Source organism: Euleptes europaea, chromosome 4 (assembly GCF_029931775.1).
Source record: "Euleptes europaea isolate rEulEur1 chromosome 4, rEulEur1.hap1, whole genome shotgun sequence".
Lineage (NCBI taxonomy): Eukaryota > Metazoa > Chordata > Lepidosauria > Squamata > Sphaerodactylidae > Euleptes > Euleptes europaea.
Window position 1 is genome coordinate 57,497,546 of NC_079315.1, and position 23,829 is coordinate 57,521,374.

General features: G+C 44.3%; 1 protein-coding gene across 2 annotated transcripts in view; it reads left to right on the forward strand.

Annotated features, from left to right (window-relative positions):
- AOPEP (aminopeptidase O (putative)) overlaps positions 1–23,829 on the forward strand; it is a 237,014-nt gene that overhangs the window by 119,140 nt on the left and 94,045 nt on the right. For both annotated transcript variants that reach the window (XM_056848223.1, XM_056848222.1), the window contains exon 10: positions 1,211–1,271. In XM_056848223.1, coding sequence (XP_056704201.1) covers positions 1,211–1,271 — 61 coding nt within the window. The remainder of the gene's footprint in view (positions 1–1,210; positions 1,272–23,829) is intronic.

The following is a 23,829-nucleotide window of genomic DNA, read 5'->3' on the forward strand; positions in this document are numbered from 1 at the left end:
CCTGCATTGAGCAGGGGGTTGGGCTAGATGGCCTACATGACCCCTTCCAACTCTGTGATTCTAGGTGATGAAATAGAGTAGATCAGATACACAGCTAGTCTACTCAGTTCCACTTCTAAATGGAAATTTGCAACTTCCCCCCTTGTATCATTTCAGATATTAAAATAAGATTTAGTTAAAAATGACTTTAAAAACTATTCAGTCATAAAGAAGGGAGCCATCTCATCATGGCCGTTATCAAACTTGTGTCCTTGATGTGTTCAAAGCTTGTTACAGCTGTTTTGTGACATGGCCAGAAGTGCTATGAAAATCTGAGAAAATCATTTGATCAGAGTTTCTGCTGGAGGATGCAGATATAAATATGTGGGCAGTGACAGCTCTGCAACAGAGTCTGCAGGGTTCTGTAAAGCCTTGTCCTCTGAACACAATTCTTGCCCTACTGAATGCAGACCCAGCAGTCTTTCCCATGTCTGCTGTAGTCCAAGAGTGTGTTGTGATTTTTCTGTAAATAACTGCTAAAAATCTAGAGACTCAGTACATCAAAGTTCTTTTAAACATTTCCATAATTTCCTTCTGTCGCTATTTGGTAGACTCATTCAGTGGCAAAAGCCTACATGTGACTGACAGTTTTTCTTTCCTCATCTCCCCCTCACAATTTGAAAGTTCAGCTACTTAGGGGAAACTTTAAAAATAACTATGGATTGTGCCAGTTCTCAGCTAGTTAAGTAAATTAAGAAAAGCCAACTTGAAAATCCATTGAAAGAGCATGTAGGAATTTATCAGTGCGTTACATTAATTTCTATTTCAGACAGTTTCAGCTGTCTATTTCTGTTTTCTATGTTTAGTGCCTGATTCCCGACTCCTCCTCTAGCAAACTGAAGAGGAAGAGTAGCACAAAAAGAGCTGCCGAACACCTGTTCATTCTTTACATCTGTCTCATCAGTGTATTTGAGCTTCTTAAACATACCTTGTCAGCTTTCATAAGCACTGAATTCATCACTAGTTTTCTAACATGCAGAGTCCAATCTGCCTTTAATTTTCAGGTGTCATCATCTCAGATGTTATTAATTAAAAAGGACCACGGCAGAATGCAGTCACTGACAAATCACTACTGAAGTTACAAACCTGGTTTCTGCTTGTGTGTCTCTCCCCCCCCCCAATACTTGATACATGTTCCATAAATAAGGTTAATCTTTAATTTTCTTGAAAGGCACGGCCTATCGGTTGAAAACGTCTTCCAGAAGTGGCTTGACTGCTCAGGAATCCCCAAGGTAAATGCAAAAGACTTGAATAGATTCCAGATTTATGGATTTCTTAAGCACATTGTTCCAATTACTGTCTACACTGTAACAAGTATGATATAAAGTAAAATCCTGGTTTTGACAAAATCCACACTTTGCCTTTATAATATGGGAATCAATCTTTATCAGTTGCAGGTTTCATTTTTTGTTTTCATCAAAGAGATGCTGCCAAAGGGAAAATCTCTTAAACCTCATTTTATTGCTAAACGGGCTATTCACTGGAAACTATTAAGGTTCTGAAGTGACATTTCACATATTGTTAAAAAAAATGAATACATCCGTTTTGTGAATTATTTTGGCTTCAGGGGAAAACTTAATGATGTTTATTTTTTAAATTGACTATGTATATTGATAGATGTTCAGAAAAGTTGCATGACTGTACTAGGCATAGACCACAAAATAAAAAAAAAAGGTTTTATTCTTAAGTACTCTGATATACATCACAGTGAAGGTGGGATTATAGATTATCTTCTCCGGAGCCTGTCTCTGGGTGGCCAGTGCGTGTGAAAAAGCAGGTTTCTGCACATCTGTTGGATCACACATGACAGTGGGTGCTGCAACTATGGTTTTCTGATTTGGCTGCTGCATCCCCCTTTGAATTTATTGCACATGGTTCCCATTGTCGGATTGGGAATTCCATGCACAACCCTGATCAGATATCTGATATTGTTGGCTTTGACAACACAAATCACATGTTTGGGGATGGGGGAAATGAACTGACTTCACTGAATAAGTGACTGGCATGGTCATATGATTGTTGGTTGGGTGCCTGAAGATACATCGTCCACTGCTTTGCACATAAGAGCCAGTTTGGCGTAGTGGTTTGAGTGTTGGACTAGGATCTGTGAGGCCCAGGTTCAAATCCTCACTCTGCCATGGAAGCTTGCTGTGTGACCTTGGACCAGTCACATACTCTCAGCCTACCCTACCTCATAGGCTTGTTGCGAGGATAAAATGGAGGAGAGGAGAACGATGCAAGTCCCCACTGGGCAGAAAAGCGGGATATAAATAAAATTTAAAAACCTATCTTTGGATCGGTGCCATTATTTATAATGGGGTTTTAAACAATTCTAGCAGTGTAATTATTTGGACCTGCTATAGTGGGGATGCATGCAAACACGCAGCTGTGTGTAGAGGTGTTGACAGAGAAGAGCGCTGTTGAACAACCTGCCTCTGCACTTGAGAGCCAGGATGGTGTAGTGGTTAGATTGTCACACTTGGGCTTAGAACATCCAGGTTTGTATTGCTGGTGTGCCACAGAATCTTGCTAGGCGACGTTGGGCCTGTCACAGTCTCTCAGCATATTCTGCCTCGGATGTTTATTGCTATGGCTATAAGGTGGAGGAGGGAATGTGATGTTGCTTTGGGTCCCAATTAAGGAGAAAAGCAGTATGTAAATAAAAAATAAAATAAGTACTAGGTACTGCCACTTTGGGAGCTTTGTTGTTGCATCAAATCTTTCCCTGGCATGTCATCTGACGAGGAGGCCCCTTCAGAAATGGTGCAGCCTGTGTTGCAGGGATGTACATTCAGATTAATCTGAAGTTGAAGGGGGGGGGGAAATGCTCAGTTTGCAGATGTAATTTTGGAACCTCTGTCCATTATTTTTAAAAAGTCTTGGCAAACAGATGAGTTACCAAAAGATTGGAGGCGGGCAAATGTTGTCTCCATCTTCAAGAAGGGAAAAAAGGAGGATCCAGGTAACTACCAACCCATCAGCTTGACTTCTATACCAGGAAAAGTGTTCGAACAAATCATCAAACAGTCAGTCCTTGAGCATTTAGAAAGGATGGATCTGATCACTAAGAGCCAGCATGGGTTTCTCAGGAATAAGTCATGTCAGACTAATCTTATCTCCTTTTTGAGAAAGTTACTATCTTGCTTGATCAGTGGAATGCTGTAGACATAGTTTATCTAGATTTCAGTAAGGCTTTTGATAAGGTTCCACATAGTATTCTAGTTGCCAAATTGGGAAAATGTGGGTTAGATCCTATTATTGTTAGATGGATCTGCAACTGGTTGACAGATCGTACCCAAAGAGTGCTAGTTAATGGTTCCTTGTCCACTTGGAGAGAAGTGAATAGTGGAGTTCCTCGGGGATCTGTGCTGGGCCCTGTGTTGTTCAACATCTTTATAAATGATTTGGATGAAGGAATAGAGGGGATGCTTATTAAATTTGCAGATGATACTAAATTGGGAGGGGTAGCAAAAACGGTAGAAGATAGAGCCAAGATGCAGGATGATCTTGACAGGCTGGAGAAATGGGCTAGAACTAATAAAATGCACTTCAACAAAGACAAATGTAAAGTTCTGCATTTAGGTAGGAAAAATCAAATGCATAATTATAGGATGGGGGAGACTTGTTTGAGCAGTAGTGTGTGTGAAAAGGATCTTGGGGTCTTAGTAGACCAAACACTGAATATGAGTCAGCAGTGTGATGCTGTAACTAAAAAGGCAAATGCAGTCTTGGGCTGCATCAACAGAAGTATAGTGTCCAGATCACGCGAAGTGATGGTATCGCTTTACTCTGCTCTGGTTAGACCTCAACTAGAGTACTGTGTTCAGTTTTGGGCACCACAATTTTAAAAAGATGTAGACAAGCTGAAACGTGTCCAGAGAAGGGCAACAAAGATGGTGAGGGGTCTGGAGACCAAGTCCTGTGGGGAAAGGTTGGAGGAGCTGGGTATGTTTAGCCTGAAGAGGAGAAGACTGAGAGGGGATATGATAACCATGTTCAAGTACTTGAAAGGCTGTCATATAGAGGAGGGTGCCAAGTTGTTTTCTGTTGCTCAGGAAGGTCGGACCAGAACCAATGGGTTGAAATTAAATCAAAAGAGTTTCCATCTAGACATTAGGAAGAATTTTCTAATAGTTAGAGCGGTTCTTTAGTGGAACAGGCTTCCTTGGGAGGTGGTAAGCTCTCCTTCCCTGGAGGTTTTTAAGAAGAGGTTAGATGGCCATCTGTCAGCAATGCTGATTCTGTGACCTTAGGCAGATGATGAGAGGGAGGGCATCTTGGGCATCTTCTGGTCACTAGGGGTGTGGAGGGGGGAGGTAGTTGTGAATTTCCTGCATTGTGCAGTGGGTTGGACTTGATGGCCCTGGTGGTCCCTTCCAACTCTATGATTCTAAGTCTAAACTGAAAAAATTAACAACAGCTACATTAATACATATTTGGAAATATTTAATCTGATTGTTGTTCCGGCATTGTTTTCTGGTTTAGAGTTCAAGAAAGATATGGGGGGGAGTGTGATTAAGCAGACAGTAAGAGAAAAGTTTCAGCAGTTACCAACAGATCTTGCTTACAAGAGGATTGGAGCAAAAGGTCTATATTTAGAAAAACTTTACACTGGTATCAGTGCGGTTTTGCACATGCAATTACTGGTGTGGCAAGGGCAGGGACTTCATTTCGTAAGCAGTTGTGGTCCCTTCATTTGGTAAGCAGTTGTGGTCCCTGTTTTCTTGCTGCTCTGTTCTTTCTGGTGCTGGGCCTGCAAGGCATTGGGGCAAACCTTTTGCTGCATCCAGGTAGGTGTGACTGCAGATGGGCCGGTAGCAGCTGGCAAATGCCACATTTGCCCCACTTCAGTGACAGGCAATGTCTACCTTTCCATCTTAATATGTGTGCATTGCAGGCAGTACACAACACACCCACACACAGGCAAACCAGACCATCGCTGCCCATTGCGGCCACAGGGCAGCAGCTCCAGTCCAGAAATGGAGCTAGCAACCAGGCACGTGTTTTCCTGGCTGCTTCCACTCCGTCGGCCTCATGGCCAGGCCATCATTGCGCTGCATCCGGGGTGCAGACTATGGCTGCGGCGAGAGGCTGGCTGCTGTTGGGGGCCGGGGGCAGGGAGTGATGACGCAGGTACACTGGCATCACCCCTCCCCTTTTGCTTATTTAAGGTCCCCTCGCCTGACTTCCTGGCCTTGTTTGCCAGTGACAGTGGATGTGTTTGATGGTTTGTTTTGTTGTTTTTTCATCACAGCTTAGGCAATTTTGGCATTGGGCTAATTTGGGGAAGATGCACCTTTGTGTCTGCCTTCCTCCTTTTGGGGACGCCCAAAAGTCCTACCATGGATGCCAAGCTCGGGGGCTGTCTTGTGACTCCACTCCCAGGTAGCGAAGGGACCACTTAGAGCTCTATGTCAAAGTGCAATCACTGATTTGCCACTCCGGTTTGGCCCCCAACACTCCGGTTAGGATTGTTCTGTCAGCCGACAGGATGGTCACCTGATGTCTGGATCCATGCCTTATGCTTTGCCAGTGCCCCATCTGCTGTATCAATAAAGCTGTGGCATTTGTTAACCCAATTTCTGGTGTAGTTGTTTTTGTTGTCCTCCCCCATTTTTGTTTCGGAGCTGCTCCTGCCCTTTGGACTGCAAAAGGAGAGCTTAGTGATCATTTGACATCTTCTGATTTTAAAGTAGCAGGAGGGGGGAGATGCAGTTTAGATGAGGATGTGGTCTGGGGAACCCTTTTCCCTTTCCACCATTTCCTGGAGAGAAGTCATCCTTCAGCAGCCTGGGAAAAAGAAAGTCAACCTCCTATACTAGGTATAGGAGCATTCTTACTATTTTGTGTTTACTTGACATTTGCTTTAAGAGAGCACCATCCAAACCCACATTAGGTTGGATCAGCACGCTCTCTGTGGCCTTTTAGCTGATCTCCTCGATTTAGGTCTGCCTATCTTGTATGCCCAACTTGTATGCCCCTTTTGGATGCACACCTTAACATGGTGAGGGGGTTTGTGTGTGTCAGCAGAGAACAATACCATGAGGAGATTAGACTCTGTCAAGAGGCTAAACTCCTAGCTAAGTCTCTCCAGGCGGAATGGTCACAGCTGAGACACTGGACTACGATGCATCCACTCCCTTCAGGAGTCAACAGCCACATCAGAAAAAGAGAATGGACAGCTCCAGTGGTGATGGGGGCAGAGGAATCCTTGAAGTCTAGCCACTGGGCAGCAGCAGTAGTGGAAGGTGACACTGGCGGAGGATCTTTCGTAGACAACGGCAGTGCCACTACAGCTAACCCTGGTTAGTTCTGCGCAGAAGAAGGCAATGGTAAACCACTTCTGACCAATCCTTACCTCAAAAACCCTATGATGAGACAATCCAAAATGAAGAAAGATATAGTGCTGGAAGATGGCACTCAATCAGCTACTGGGGAAAAGTGGAGGACAAGTACAAGTAGCACTATTCTTAATAATGTGACTGGACTAAAGCCAAAAGGATGTTCAGTTGTTGATGTGAATGGATGCAAAAGGAAAGTCCAAAGCTGTTTGGCACATATAACATGAAAAGCATGAATCAAGGTAAGTTCAAAATTGTAAAATGAGAAATGGAACGTTTAAACATTTCAATCCTGGGAGAAATTAACTAAACTGGACTAGATCAGGACATTTTCAGTCAGAAAATTTCGAAGTGTTTAATTCTGGAAATGACAAACACTGAAGAAATGGAGTTGCTCTAATAGTGAGGCGAGATGCAGCACAAGCAATCAGGGGCTATAATGCAAAGTCTGACCATATAATATCAATCAGACTTCAGAGGAAGCCTATCAACATAACCATTATTCAATTTTACGCCTCAACTACAGATGCTGATGAGGAAGAAACTGAAAGCTTTTATGCAAATGTACAGGAAGAAAATGATCACACATCTAAACAGGATACGTGACCTAAACAATAATAGGTGACTGGAGCGCAAAAGTAGGAAACCAAGCAAAATCAAATATTGTTGGAAGATTTGGGCCAGGAGCATGAAATTAAGCAATAAAGCAATTCACAAAATTCTGTGAAGACAACAATTTTTGTTGTTGCAAGCACGTGTTTCAGGCAACCAAACAGACAATTGTATATGTGGACATCATCAGATGGACAATATAGAAATAAAATAGATTAGGTAATTGAAAGCAAAAGATGGAGAAGCTCTATTCTGTCTGCTAAAAGAAGCCCTGGAGCTGATTGTGGTACAGACGTTGAATTGTTAATATCAAAATTAGAATCAAGGTGAAGAAAACCACCAAAACATTCAGTGTCAAAATACAATCTAAGCAACATTCCTGAAGAGTTTAAACACTGTGTAAAGTTCAGATTTTCATACTAAGTTAAAGCAAACGTGAACCAGAACTATGGATTGAAACCAAAGATATTATCAAGGAGAAATGTGCAAAGACTATTCCTGTAGCCAAAAAAATATGAAAAGCCTTGATGGATGACTGAGGAAACTCTTAAAAATGCTAAAGATAGACAAGAAGCAAAAGTGAAAGGTGACAAAAACAGAATCGAAAGTGTAAATGAAGCGCCTGCCATGTATAAACAAAGAGAACTATTACAATAACCAGTTTAAAGAAATAGAACAAAAAAGGAAGAACAAGAGATCTGTTCCACAAGATCCAAGATATTTAAAGCACGGTTAGGCATGCTGAAAGATCAACATGGAAATACATTAACTGAATGGGACAAAATAAAGAAAAGATGGCAACAAAACACTGAAGAACTATACAAAAAAAGATGATATATTCCTTCCAAGAATAATATTTTGAAGAAGAACCTGCAGTTTTAGAAAGTGAAGTTAAAGCTGCACAGAGATCAGTTGGGAGAAACAAATCACCAGGAGTAGATGGGATATCAGTAGTTATTTTAAACCACAGAAATGGAGTCCATCAAAATCTTGACAAGAATATGCCCACAAACAGAAAACAAAACAATGGCCTTCAGACTGGAAACACTGAATCTACATTCTAATTCTCAAAAAAGGAGACCATAACAACTATTGGACAATCACGTTAATTTCTCACATGAGTAAAGTGATACTCAAAATCTTACAACAGAGACGGTTAGTTATCATATATGAAACAAGAAAGGCCAGATGTTCAAGTTGGATTCAGAAAAGGAAGAGACGCTAGAGATCAAATCGCAAATTTATGTTGGTTACTGGAGCATATGAGAGAATTTCAGAAGAAAATCAGCTTGTGCTTCATAGATTACAGCAAAGCTTTTGACTGTGTGGATCATGAAGAGCTATGGTGAGTTTTAAAGGAAACTGGTGTGTCACACCATCTGATTGTTTGGATGTGCAACCTATACTCTGGACAAGAGGCTACTGTTAGGACAGAATATGGAGAAACAGAGTAGTTTCCATTTGGCAAAGGTGTCAGTCGGGGATGTGTTTTATCTCCCTATCTGTTCAATTTATATGCAGAACACATCATAAGGAAAGCTGCATTCAATATAGATGGTGGAGTGACAATTGGTGGAAGGAGTATTTACCATTTGAGATTTGCAGATAACTCCACATTACTGGCAGAAAATAATGAAAACTTGAAATGACTACTGTTGAAGGTTAAAACAGAAAGTGTCAGAACAGGATTATAGTTGAACATCAAGAAGACAAAAGTAATGACTACTGGGGAATTACACAACTTTAACATTGACAGTGAAGAATTTGAAATTGTTAAAGATTTCCTATAGGCTTCATCATCAACCAGAAGGAAGGCTGCAACCAAGAAATCAGAAGGAGATTGAGAGTGAGGAGGGCAGCCATGAAGGAGCTAAGAAAGATCCTTATGTGTCAGGATGTGTTGCTGGCGACCAAGATCAACATAATTCATAATTCCCCTTCCTATGTATGGATGTGAAAGTTGGGCAATGAAGAAATCTGACTGGAAGCAAGTTGATTCCTTAGCAATGTAGTGTTAGAGGAGTGTGTTATATGTACTGTGGACTGCCAAAAAGACAAACAAGTGGGTTGTAGATCTCCCTAGAAGCAAAAATTACAAAACGGAGGCTATTGTACTTTGGTCACATTATGAGAAGACAAGACTCACTAGGAAAGACAATAATGTCTGGAAAAGTTAAATGTAGCAAGAAAAGAAGAAGACCCAACCTGAGATGGATTAACTCAATCAAGGAAGCCACTGCCTTCAGTTTGCAAGACCAAAGCAAGGCTGCTAACGATAGAACGTTTTGGAGGACATTAATTCATAGCATTCCATTAGCACTTAACACACACACACATTTTGTATGCCTCATTGTAATCCAGCCTTCTTCCATGGGCAGCTCTTCTGGTTCACAGCCCTGTCTCCTTTGCTGCCATCAAAGGCTCAATGAGGAATGAAGCCAGTCCTAGGGTCCAGCTGAATGTATAGGCTGCAGAGTGCCATCAGCTTGAAGGTGGAGTCTAGGCAAGGAGGGCCTGTCTGTGTCCCATAGTGCAGCAGTTATATTATCTTGCAGAGCCAGGTACCCATCTCACAACCAACATGGCAGTGATCCCTCACTTGAGTGCAGGGGCCATTCTAACTTTTAAACTACTTTATTAAACGTATTATCTCATATTTGGTGGTGTACATCTATAATATTTCTGTGCAATAACAGGATTTGCTGTCATTAAATGTGTTTGTGTGGGGGGGGTGGGGAAAGAGTACCTTGGTATATCTCTCAATTTGCTTAAGAAGTCTTCTTTTGCTACATGGAAGAATGCCACCCACAGCAGAAAGTCTGTCTTCTAACTGGATCACAGTAAGGCTTTTCCTGTGCACAAAATGATGTGCATGTGCAGAAAAGTAAACGTTTATGTCAGACACAGAAGATGTCAGGAGGGTATTTTCCTGAAACCTGCTGTGGCTGGGTTAAATGAGGTCAATTGCATTGTGTTGTTGAATTTGCTGTTTATCAGATCAGGATGTACTGCAGCCTCAGAGGTGACTCACCACGGGACTGGAGCAGCTTTCCATCCTCCACTAGGCTAATAGTGACTTCTTGCCAGCAACTCCAGTTTGTAAGTTTAAATGACATGGAGCAGATTCTGTAACAGCTGATTTTAGAGCTGGAAAGCACCTATTAAGTAATGGTGGGGTCGTGCCCTCTCAACACTTCTGGAACATAGAATGCCAGCATCTCCCCCCACATACACATACTCGCTTGCTGTTAAACATCTCAAGAGTGCTTTAATTGAAGCTCTGTGCTTTAATTGAATCACAGTTTCATGAGCTTTAGTCGATGAACAAAATTTGTTCCCTTTCAGCATAAATTTTTGCCTTATATCATCTGTTTACTGCTCTAACACCCAAAGTAAGGGATGATGTCAAACTATGCACAAATGATTGCCATGACCACTTGAGGCATCTCTGAGTTATTTAAACAAGCCACAACCCAACCCAGTCACAACCAACCCAGCAACCATTCAGTTTATTGACTTCTCCTGCTCTGTGATTGATTCTGTCACCCTTGCTCTGAAGTAATCTCTGCTAATGAGACTATTGCTATCTGTGAGATTACTATTATCCCTACTTAATGTGAGTGTGATTAGCAGTAAAAGAACAATTACAGAGGGAAAAATCAGAATAGGTAATTAGCCCTTTTAAATCTTTGTTTTATCTTTCCAGTGTTGGTTTTATTTCTTAGATGAAAATGTGTTTCGCAGTTTATCATATCACATAAATCTGTATGCAAAATGTGCAGTTGTTCAGTTGCATGTTCTGTAGCCAGGTTTGAATTGATGAAATATAGGTAGATGGCATTCCTCCAGATAGCGGACCTAAAACCACTTCTACTAAACGAGAGTAATTTATCCATGATCTTTATATTTCTTCTTAATGGGAATCTATAATCAAGCTGTAGTTGGTTACAAATCTTTTCAGCTAATGTCTGGTTTTGTTTTTGGCTGTCTTTTGGACATTTTCATGTGAGCAGAAAAATGAATTAAGGTTGAGCTGTAATTGACCATTATTTTCCAATTATGACCATTTGGAGTCTGAACTCCAGACTTCAGAGAATACATTAATCAATCAAGGAAAATTCTTATTTTTAAAAATGGCTAGTCATCACAATTGGCATATTTTTGTTGTTTTCAGTTTATTAGATATATATTTACTGTCTCTTTTAATTCCCAATGAGGTAGGAGTCTTGTTCCTAGCACTAATTATAAATGTTCGCTGTTTCTTATTCTGTGAGGGTATTTGATGGATGGACTGTAACAGAATGGGTTACAAAGTGGTGGTTATATGCAATTACTAACAAACTGCTCAACCCAATTGTCTGTTGACAAGAGTGCTTTTGTTACACCTCTAGATGACAGTTATCTTTCAATGTTTTTTAGTCTATATGGTGAGAGGCAGTCATCAGAGAAGTAAAAGTCCTTCTGGGTCAGCGCTCTCACTGAAATGTAGTGTTAGGTATTTCCTCTCAGTCTGTCTTATGCTTTATCTCAAAGACTTGACTTTGAAAATGATATATCTGCAGCAGATGAGGAAAATGAAATCGAAGTGCCTACCTGAAAACCTCCCTATTTGTGCAGACCAAGTACATATTCTAGACAATGGCAATACACCCCTTCCGCCTTGTAAGCATATCTTAATATTATACCATATAACATCCTTTCCACTGAGGCTTCATGCTATTCTGCTCAGTTCCTCTCATTTCTGGTGTTGATCACTGGTCAGGAGAAATATCTGCTATTCTCTTTATTCTGAAACTTGAGACATAACTCACCTTAAACTAATTTCGACTTTTTCAGAATACAGATCCATGAATTAACCTCTGTCATTGCACTGCTCACTGGTAAACTATCATTTGCCACTGAGTAAATGAGTCTAGGGGATGCTCGAGCTTGTGCAATCTCTTCTTGTTGTCCCCCAACTAACTAGAGATTTCTGCTGTCACAAACGGACAAATGATGATTTGTGCTTTTCCCACAAAGCAGGATACCAAACTACGATTGTATGTGGGTCAAGTTCCATCAAGTCACTTCCGACTCATGGCGACCCTATGAATCAATATCCTCCAAAATGTCCTATCTTTGACAGCCTTGCTCAGATCTTGCAAACTGAGGGCTGTGGCTTCCTTTATTGAGTCAATCCATCTCTTGTTGGGTCTTTAAACTACAATTAAAACACAATTAAAATAATGGTTTTCAAGATTTGAACAGCTTGCCACAAAAATAGAAATCTTGAATTAACTGGCTGCACACAAAGGACAAGAGGAAGAACAGGAGCTATATGAACACAAGAAACCCCTGGTCATTCCTGTGATTGGCAAACCATGACGTTGTCCAGTCTGAACCAAGCCACTGAATTTAGCATATTACAGCTAAAAATCTAATTATGAAAACACGTTCCCCTTCCTAATAAGTCTACATACTGGATCCTTAAGGTGTTGTTTATGGTAGCTTTTATTAAAGCTTAAATATTCGTTGTGGTTTTCCATTTTACTGTTAATCATACTCCTGAACACAAAAGCTGTGTTATGTGCAGAATAGCTGAGTTTATCCCTAGTAGAAAGGAAGTATGTTTGGTATCTGCAGAACAATAAGAGTTTGCTGCCTGGCTGGTCAATGCTGGATCAAGTTCACATTCCCAAGCTCCCACTCTCCCACCTACATATGCAAGGAGTGGAAGCATAGTAGAGAGAGGGAGGAAGGGTCCTTCCTTGCACAGGGAAGTGAGCTAACACTTTACTGATATGGGCACAGCTGAACCTGCATAATATTAAATGCCTATTTTAATCTTTGCCTAGTGTACACACACACAAAAAAAGAACTTAAGAAAAGCAAAGAGATTATCTACCAATTAACTCTCACTCTGTTTTCCTTGGCTATCCAAATTAAATAAAACAAGAAGAGAAATATGTTGTCCCAAAATGCTTCTTTTAGAATGTTATTTTCCCCAGTATACTGAATTCCTAACACAGATATTTCAACTTATTCAGTCAGTTTTTTTTTTAAATATACAACAACTTTTCACAGTTGAACAACAAATGGTGCAGGAAAAGTAAATTCCAGCCACATAGCAGTTGACATGCTGACCACTAAGGTAACTTTAGAAGTCAGGATGGTGATGAGTAGTCATCCCAGGCTCCTAGCACCTGTTCTCACTGTCCTAAGAAGCCACAAGAAAGATCCATTTGGAATATCAGACTCCCAGAACTCAAGCAGCAGAGGTCCACTGGGCAATGTCTCTGCATTTCAGAGAAACTCTTCAGATGCCCATTTACAGTAAGTATCTGTACTCCACCCTTTTCCATCTCTTTGCCAACATTTTCAGTCTCAGGAGACTCTTGGTATGCCAATAAGAGAGGGCAGCTGAGTTCATGTCAGACAGCGTGACCTTCTTAGTGTATCAGTGCTGAATGTTTTCAGCATTGAAGATTCTTGATGGATCGAAGCTGGAGCCAGTGTGGTTACAATAGGTATACAGAGGTGCCTGCCAATGATGGTCTTCTATTGATTCAGGAGATGTCATTAGCTAGCAAGCATAGCTTAAGGCTTTCAAAGCAGATTAGCTCATCTTCCTTTAAAATTTATAAGTGCCTCTGCAGTTGTAATGCACATCTGTTAAAAAGAAGATAGCTGGATCTTTATGCTTGAGATAGGTCTAGCTGAAGCACTAAGGCAGGACATATGGCCATATGTGAATGAACACTATGCTAAATCCAGTGGTTTTACTAACATTCTTATTTATAAGCATGACTGCAGTGAAAGTTGGCAGAAGATTGCGGCAAATATGGATGCAGTATTTTCCTCTACAGCATCCATGATAAAAGGTTTAATATTATAATATTTTGTTTATATCAGTTTTATCCTTCCTTTTACCCAGAGAGCAGTCAAAGCAGCTTACAACTGGTATAAATAGAAAAGGTCATTTAATACTGTAATAGTGAATGGCATGTGTGTGTTCATTTCTTTGGACAGCAATCCTAAACAGAGTTGTTGTTTTTGCTGTCAAGTCACAGCCCACTTGTGGCAACTGCATAGACTTTTCAAGGCAAGTGATGTTCAGAGGTAGGTTGCCATTGCCTGCCTCTGCCTAGTGACCCTGGAATTCATTGGTGGTCTTCCATCCAAATACAAACCAGGGCCGACAACACTGCTTAGCTTCCCAGTTCTGATAAGGTGGGGCTCGCCTGGGCTTTCCAGGTCAGGGCTAAACAGAGTTACATTCTTCTAAGTCCATTGAAAGGATTTAAACAGAGTTACATCCTAAACAGAGTTACTACACTACATCTAATAACTTTAGAGAGATTAATCTTTAAGGGGGGGAAAGATGCCCCTGCCTTAAGTCTCACAGTCTAACTATAGTTGAGACATATGAAAGAAGGTGGCTGGGAAGGAAGGTGACAGAAAGGGAGACTATGCTTGGTAAAGGTATAATATATCTTGGCAGTCGAGTCCTCTGAAGGGGAGAGGCAGAAGGTGCTAGAGGCAGAGTCAGGCTGGCTGATGCCAGATGCCATTCAGATGAATCTTTCAGTTGATATGGAGATTCATGTACAATCAATCTCTCCATACATATACTGTAAACATAAAAGTTCAGTGGCTAAATAATCATATGTGTTACCACAATAAAGGCAAAATCCATACAAATGTTGCAGGGAAGATCGGAGTTCAAGAAAAGGCTTGAAAATAGACTGCTGCTCACAGTAGATCTCCCCTGCATAATGTATGTGGTTCTGAAGTTCTTGTTTTGGGCAGTTTCATATTTCTTTTTTTCTCCCATGACCTTCTGTTATCACCTGGTGAAGTTACAGGTAATTTCAGATTGAAAGGAGAACCAATGGGAGTGGTAATTTATTCTTCTCTTCCAAGGTAAAAGCCAACCCCTCAAGATTATTTTTGCTTAGGCAAAAAAGGAGCTGGGTGGGGCATGATTTGGAGTAGGTAAAGTTTGGGAAGGAAAAGGTTAAAGAGCTCACTCTCTCTCTCTCTCTCTCTCTCTCTCTCCTCTCAGTCTGAAGCCACCACAGCTGCTTTACCTGCCCTTGGGGAAAAGAATCGTGGAACTACACATAATGTGTATTTCCGCCCTGAAAATGGCCCCTTGTCTGCTCTTGCATATATGTCAGAGAACTCCATTAAAGATCTGTGAGAGAATTTCACATTGTGCTACTATGACAGGGGCTTCTAAAGTGAAAAGCTCAGATTTCATTTAAATAACCAAGACATTTTAACTGCCATGGTTGTGGATGAAAGCTTTTTACTATTTTAACTGACATATGCCATAACTTTTCTGAAGACCATCTGTCTGGCTGTCCAGCAGAAGAGCTTATAAAGCCTGACAAGGACTATTGTAGTGGACAGTAAGATATCATTTTGTATGAACTGTGTACAATTCCTAACTATCTTTACTTCAGTGCTTGAAAAGAGGAAACTTTACGTACCACAGACTCCAGGCTACAAGAGAAAATATGTACTCTGTCAGTCTTTGTTGGTGTTTGTTGATACAGTTTAGGATTGTACAGAAACTATCAATATTTTCTTTTCACCTTTTAGTTTAACAGTTACTAAGAATATGAAAATACATTGATTTGCTGTTTTTCACCATTTTGGGATTCCTGCAAATCTTTGTGAGACAGATACTGGCCAGCGTGGTGTAGTGGTTAAGAGTGGCAGACTCTAATCTGGAAAACCAAGTTTGATTCCCCATTCCTCCACATGAAGCCTTCTGGGTGACCTTGGGCTAGTCAGTTCTTTCAGAACTCTCTCAGCTACTGTTGCCTGTTGTGAGGGGTGAAAGGCAGGCGATTGTAAGCCGTTTTGAGACTCCTTACGGTAGAGAAAAGTGGGGTACAAAAACCAACTCTTCTTCTTCTAAGTTTCAGAGGTGGAGTATCTTCCTTGTTTTATATGATGACACATCCACTGGTACTCTTCAGTCTAAGCTTGTGATCTTACCAGAGATATCTGGCTGGCTGTTTTTGGAAGCAGCATGCTGGTTGCCCTGCTCTAGCTGGACATTTTTACCTGGGCTCTTGAGCACAGATCTTTTTTTTTTGTAAAGCGACATGAAGGCTTTTCCATGTTGCAATTTTTCTTGTTGCAGTAGTTCATGCACACATCTAGTCTGCACGCTGATCACACCAGTATTGGAGGATCAGAGCTGGAGTTGTGAGACAGTTGCTCTGGGAAAAAAGTGGCTTTGGGGATTTTTTTCACGGAGGTTTGCTGCGGTTTCACTTTTGTTTTGGTCCGGTTCAAATTTTTGATTTCTCATGACTGATCCGAATTGAAGAATAAAAACCGCTTCATGCCCGCGTTAAGTCAAACCTGTTTTGCTCCGTTCTTTACTGTTGCTGCGCGGTTTTTGGTTCAGATCTCCATGAAAAAAAATGACTTTGTTCCTTGGTTCGGATCAATTGTCTCTGCCCATGCCGGCTAATTTCTCCTCCCCCAAGAACGGCGATTGGCTGGGGGAGTTTCGCGCTCGGAAAAGAATACCGCCCCTTTTGCTGCCTTCCTGCCTGCCTAGAGTCCTGGCACTTCTCTCCCTCCGTCCCGGAGGCTGGTGGGCGGGCAGGGGGCACGCCTTCCCCGCCCCTCGCCCGGGATGGGCCTTGGAGCTGGGCCCACACCTCCAAGCCCAGGCGGAGACCGGCGGGGCCACGCCATGTGCGCTTCGCGCGCTGGGGGTGGTGGCGGCGGCAGCTTGGTCTAGGGCAGCTGGACCTGCAGGGGGCATGTTCAAGGGAAGGGGCTGTTGGCCCCCCTACCCCAGCGGGGAGGAGGGATTTTTGAGAATTCGGATGGGAAAAATGTGCATCCTGAGAGCGGAAAACCCAAGGCAAAACTCCCTCCCATCACTCTTCTGAAGAGGGGCGGCCAGTCTGCTCTGGGTCTCCCTCCTCTCTCTAGATGCACTGGGGCTGGATCAGGGCTGGTGCGCAAGCCAGGGGCCTTCTTTCCTCTCCCCCCCCCCCCGCCATGCACACTGGCTGGATTGGGACTGGCACGCTAGCCAGGAGCCCTCCTCTCTCTCACGATGCACTGGGGCCGGATCAGGGCCGGCGCGCAAGCCAGGGGCCTTCTTTCCTCTCCCCCCCCCATGCACACTGGCTGGATCAGGACCGGCACGCCAGCCAGGAGCCCTCCTCTCTCACAATGCACTGGGGCCGGATCGGGGCCGACGCGCAAGCCAGGAGCCTTCTTTCCTCTCCCCCCCACCACCATGCACACTGGCTGGATTGGGATTGGCACGCCAGCCAGGAGCCCTTTTCTCTCTCGTGATGCACTGGGGCCAGATCAGGGCCAGCGAGCAAGCCAGGGGCCTTCTGGGGGGGAGACATCCTCTGGGAAATTGCTTTAATGCAAGAGGTTTACAGTGGCCATTTATGCACGAGAGGTTTTTCCTTGGATTTGCCGCTCTATAGATGCACCTTTTTCCCATCCAAATTCTCAAAACTCAACAATCAGCCCCCAAGAAGAGTTTTGAGAATTAGTATGGGGAAAATGTGCATCTAGAGAGCAGCAAATCCAAGGCACTCCTCTTGAATCGGCACAGGTTGGAGCTGCTCCATTCCCACTTTCAGCTAAACACTTCTCTGGGCACATGGATGCAATTCCTGCCCCCCCCCCCCAAATCCTGTCTGTCATTAAAGGGCAATGGGTTCCACACGTATAGAAAATAGAGGGAAGCTTTGAGAAAAGCGCTGCCTTGCCCCCCCCCCCATTCGGAATCTGACTGTTCTAAAAGCAGAACAGAGCGAGGGTGGAAGAAAAATGTAGGAGACCAGAGGGACTGGTGCTTGTTTTTTGCGCTGGGGCTGTGCCCACAGAGGTGAACTGCACAAGGTAATCTGCTGGGCGGAGTTGGGGCGGAGTTGGGGGGCGGGCATAAACAATGAGCTTGTTGGAAGGGGAGGCCTTCTGCAAAAGGGACAGACCAAACCGTTGTCAAATACAGCATGCTTTGTTCCCATGAAAAACCAAAACTACATTGAGATTGACGGGGATAAATCGGGGCCATGAAAAAAACATTTAAATCGGGGGGTTTTTTGTCCGTGGCAAGAGAGCATCAAAAACTTCTGTGAAAAGTGGGCCTGTCTGTTTTAAACCTCAGGGTCAAGTAGGGAGATCATAATGTACTGGCTGAGGGTCACGTCAGGTTTACTCTTTGACCAGTGCAGTCATAAACTGCATTACTCCCTTCTAAATCCATTGCCTTCAGTGGACTTAGAAGAGTGTAACTCTCTTAGGATTGCACTGTATAATAAAGTTAACACTAGAATGTGTCTATATTATTGTTTCCATAGCACTCTTTCTTCCATAGCGCTCTGTATTATTGTTTCCATAACACTCTGCAAATTGTTTCACACAGCATGATTGGTGGTACAGTCAGGAGGGCCTCTCCTTGTAATTCCTGGGCAGGAATGTCTGGGTGTAAACAGTCCTTCAGATACTGTAGGACAAAACCAACACCTTTAACTGGGCTTGGGAACAGATAGGTAGCTGGTGTAATTGCTGTTGTATTGAAGTCACATGCTCTGAGTGATGGAACCTGAGAACTTCTGTATGCAAAATAGAGGCTGTCCAACTGAGCCCCAATCCCTGCTCATCCAATAAACTCAATTGGTAACTTTGGGCAAGTTGCTCTGGTTCTAATTGCCCAACCTGCTTGAAACCATGTTCCATTAAGAACCCCCACATAGCTGACATTTAAATACCCCCCCAAAATGCAGAGCCCGATCACCTGAGCCTTGACCATGGAATTTATAATCCTGGCGCTCATGCAGTGATGGATGGATTTTTAAAAACTGTGCCACAGCCTTGCCGGAGCTTCTCACAGAAAATCAGTTCTCCAGTGACTTGAGGGGCATCACACCTCCTTTACAGCCCAGCACCACTCAATGGGGCATTCTTCACGGAGATTTGCTGCTGTTTCGATGCTGATTTGCGTCGGAGTCAAATTTTGGTTATTCACTGCAGATCCGTGTTTCCCCCCCCCTGAGCAAAATAAGCCGGGTTAAAAGAGAGGCAATCCAAACCACTTTTGAGACGATCTTTCCTGTGGAAGTGTGTTTTGTTGCACGGATGCCCATGAAAAAATGTTTGCTTCGCTCCCCGGGACGTCTCCTTTCTCCTCCCCCAAGAACGGTGATTGGCTGGGGGAGTTTTGCGCTCGGACAAGAATACCGCCCCTTTGGCTGCCTGGCTGCCTGCCTAGAATCCTGGCACTTCTCTCCCTCCGTCCCCGCACGCCTTCCCCGCCCCTCGCCCGGGATGGGCCTTGGAGCTGGGCAGCTCAGTCTAGGGCAGCTGGACCCGTGGGGGGGGATGTTCAAGGGAAGGGGCTGTTGGCCCCTCTGCCCCAGAGGGGAGGGGGCATTTTTGAGAAATCGGATGGGAAAAATGTCCATCCTGAGAGCGGAAAACCCAAGGCAAAACTCCCTCCCATCACTCTTCTGAAGAGGGGCGGCCAGTCTTCTTATCTCCCTCCTCTCTCTCGATGCACTGTGGCCGGATCATGGCCGGCGCGCAATCCAGGGGCCTTCTTTCCTCTCCCCCCCCCCGCCATGCACACTGGCTGGATCGGGGCTGGCACGCAAGCTAGGAGCCCTCCTGTCTCTCTTGATAAAATGTGGCTGGATCATGGCCAGTGCGAAATCCAGGGGCCTTCTTTCCTCCTCCCCCCCCCGCCATGCACACTGGCTGGATCGGGGCTGGTGCGCAAGCTAGGAGCCCTCCTGTCTCTCACGATGCAATGTGGCCGGATCATGGCCAGCGGGCAATCCAGGGGCCTTCTTTCCTCTCCCCCCCCATTCCCACTTTCAGCTAAACACTTCTCTGGGCACATGGATTCCCTGCCCCCCCCCCAATCCTGTCTATCATTAAAGGGGAATGGGTTCCACACCTATAGAAAATAGAGGGACGCTTTGAGGAAACCGCTGCCTTGCCCCCCCCCCCCCCAATTTGGAATCTGACTGTTCCAAAAGCAGAACAGAGCGAGGGTGGAAGAAAAATGGAGGAGACCAGAGGGACTGGTGCTTGTTTTTTGCGCTGGGGCTGGTGAACCGCATGAGGTAATCTGCTGGGCGGAGTTGGGGCGGAGCTGGGGGCAGGCATAAACAATGAGCCTGTGGAAGGGGAGGCCTTCTGCAAAAGGGACAGACCAAACCGTTGTCAAATACAGCGTGCTTTGTTTCCATGAAAAACCAAAACTACAGATAATTGACGGGGATAAATCGCGGCCATGAAAAAAACATTTAAATCGTGTGTTTTTTTAGTCCGTGGCAAAACAGAAGCAAAATCTACCGTGAAAAATGCCCCAATGAGTAGTGGCTCAGAAGCAGATTTAAGCCTAGGTCTTCATCATGAAACTCACTGTGTAGCAGAAATATAAATTAGTGGGGCTCAGCTCATCATGTGCCCAATGTTGTCCTTGGTGCCAAAAACATTTCCTAATCCCTGTCTAATCTGTAAACAGAATAAAGTTTAGTTGACTATTGATATTAGTTGAGGGTGGTCTTTGGATGATAATTTTTTAATCCGTTATTTTTTAAAAAATTGAATCACCAAGAGGTGAAATTCACACAAACTAGTAGCCAGTGGATATATGCATATATGTAATTTTGATTTCTTGTCACTTTTTCAACAATTTGAAAGTGTATAGTGTATAGAGCCCCGTGGCACAGAGTGGTAAGCTGCAGTACTGCAGTCCAAGCTCTGCTCATGACCTGAGTTTGAACCCAATGGAAGTCGGGTTTCAGGTAGCCGGCTCAAGATTGACTAAGCCTTTCATCTTTCCGAGGTTGGTAAAATGAGTACCCAGCTTGCTGGGGGGTAAAGGGAAGGTGACTGGGGAAGGCACTGGCAAACCACCCCACAAACAAAGTCTGCCTAGGAAACTTCGGGATGTGATGTCACCCCATGGGTCAGGAATGACCCGGTGCTTGCACAAGGGACCTTTACCTTTACACTTGAGGGTACAGCTGCCTCCACTGGAAAGTATTGGACTGGAAACGATGGGAGGTGATATGAAAGTTCTGTCTGTGATGGTTGGTCTGTGATAATTCTCACATGCACGTGGTGATGCCACAGTCATCAGGGTGAACTCGAATGTGCAAACTGACACACAACAGAGTCAGGGTGCTATAGCTGAACACAGACTGGGACTGATTCCTGAATTCAAATCCCTGCTCAGCCATGACTGGCTTGGGTCAGTCACATTCCTTCCCATACTAATCTACTTCACAGCGTTGTAAGATTAAAAGGAGAGGAATATACATTGCTGGGAGGAAAAGCTAGGTAAAAATGGATCTGTCCTATCTCACATGAAAATGTGAGGGTATCTCATATCTGAAAAATCTTTTTGAAAAGGAGTTTACTCAAAGTATTTTGGCTACAAAATCAAATGGCTGTCATGTCCCAACAAATGCCCTCATGACAATTGGGGGAAAAGTCACTCTTTGGTGTAAAGCTTGGTCATCCCTCTACACCCAGGCACCTAACAATCCCCTTTCCTTTCTCTCAGCTAGCTTTTGCCTGTTGAAGGACATAATGGTTAACAAGTAGCAGCTTTCACAGTTACTACATGAATGTAAAATAAATGTAAAATAAAAGACTGGAATAAGATTTTCTACTATGATATCTCTATTAAGATGACTTCTTTGTGTAATACTTCATGGCAGTGTTGCGTCTATTTAAAGCAAGGAGTTTGATCCTGGCTTTGATGTAAAGCGTTTGATCTTGAAATAAGGTTATTGTGGTAATAAAGAAAAGGGCAGGCCACTGTCTTTTTTGAAAATAAAAGCAGTAAACTTTAAGAGTGGTTCAAGATTTAGTGAGCACTCATTTGACACACATTTATGTTGTGACATCTGTTTGTAGATCCCTCTACTGCAGTGTGGAGGAAGCTTTGATACTTTTGTCTTTTTACTTTTCAGAAACAATTTTTTTTTGACCTTTCAGAAAATTCATAAATACATCAATGAAGTTTTTCTAATAGCAGGCATGGACATTTACGCACATGCATACTTACCCCAAATATCAGAAAACATTTAAGTGTGCCAACTGCAATTATTCTGGAGCGATACTTGTTTTGGAGAACAATTAGAAGCTATTGCCCTAAATGCCAACTTTAAAATGTTCTGCCCTTGTCTTGCCTGTGAATTTCTATTATTGAAAGTTGGCTTTGAAGTCATCAGCATATGCTTGCCCCCTTAAATTTTCATACAGGCTCCTTGATTATTAAGCATTGTACTTCACATAAGTTTCATTGGGTTTAGTGAGACTGACTCCTGTGTGCACAGGATTTTGCAGCTTTAAAGTGTAGCACAATCTTTGCGGAACTGAAGTCTGATGGAGGAGTCAGCTGTGATATGCCCATGACTAATAGAAATGGCAGGATTCCAGTTGCAAAAAGCAAACTTAATGCTTGCTTTTAAGATGCACTTCAGAGTCTCCATGGGAATTCATCTGATACAATTTTGGATTCCACAGAGTTCAAGGAGCCTTGCGGGGGGTGGGGGGGGAGTTTTAAATTCTTATTTGTGTTGTAATATATTTTCAGCAATAATTCCATTAGGAGTTTTGCTTTAAAATACTGCTTGTGGGAATAGTGACATAGGCCTTTATGATATGTGAGCGATGGCGGGGGGGTGGGGAATGCAGGTCAGTATTTTCTAACTGGCTATGTAATGAAGAGTTGGGTTTTTATATGCCGACTTTCTCTACCACTTAAGGGAGACTCAAACTGGCTTACAACCACCTTCCCTTCCCCACAACAGACACCCTGTGAGGTAGGTGGGGCTGAGAGCGTGTGATTAGTCCGAGGTCACCCAGCCAGCTTCGTGTGTTGGAGTGGGGAACAAATCCAGTTCGCCAGGTTAGCCTCCGCCGCTCATGTGGAGGAGTGGGGAATCAAACTCCAGGTCAGACTCCACCGCTCCAAACCACCGCTCTTAACCACTACACCACGCTGGCTTCGTAATGGAATACGCAGTAGCCGTGGTGGTTCTCCGCCACCTCCCCTCTTCTCCTGTTCTTGATTCCCAGCGTTTCTGTGCACGGTCCGAACCACCCATTGCCATGTCGAATCCTCCGAGGCCGCAGAAACACGAGGGTTTGGGCACCGCCCCATTCAAGTTGCAGAGACTCTGCGCTGGCCCGCTGCAGCTGGGGGACGGAGATGGGAGGGTCGGGCCGGGTCGGGCGAACCGGCGAAGGCGGGCTCGGCCAGGGACCGAGCTGGGTTTCTGCGCGGGTCCGGGGCGTCACGCGCTGCTCCCCGGGGCCCTTTGCAGCCCCCCCTCCCGCGCGCGCGCGCCAGACCAGGCAGCCTCCGGTTGGGACGCGCGGTTGGAGGGAAACCTCGGGGGCGGCGAGCGGGGCCGGCGGCGAGCGGTTTCCAACCGGGACCTTCCAGCCGAGGGCGGGGGGGGGGGTGGACAGACGCCGCGCTGTTGGAATCACGACGTTCGCCGTGGCCGCCCAGCGAGCGGGCCAAGAGCAGCCCTCCCTGTACTTTTGGGCGACGGGCGAACAAAGCCGACCGGTCTGTAGCCCCTTAAGGCAAAGCTCCTCCTCCCCTCCGACCTGGGAGGCTGGAGGGCGGGGCGGGGCGGGGCGGGGGCGTCCCTCTCTCGCTCTTAGGTGTTGCGTTTCCTTCGGAGGTCGCTCGTGCTGCGCGGCGGCGCTCCCGCTCTCCGGCCGGCGGACGCCTCCAGCAAGGGCGTCAGCATCGCTCCTGCAGCAACAAGGCGCCTCAGCCGGCGCTGCGCGCGTTGCCGCGGCCAGTGCAAACGCAGAT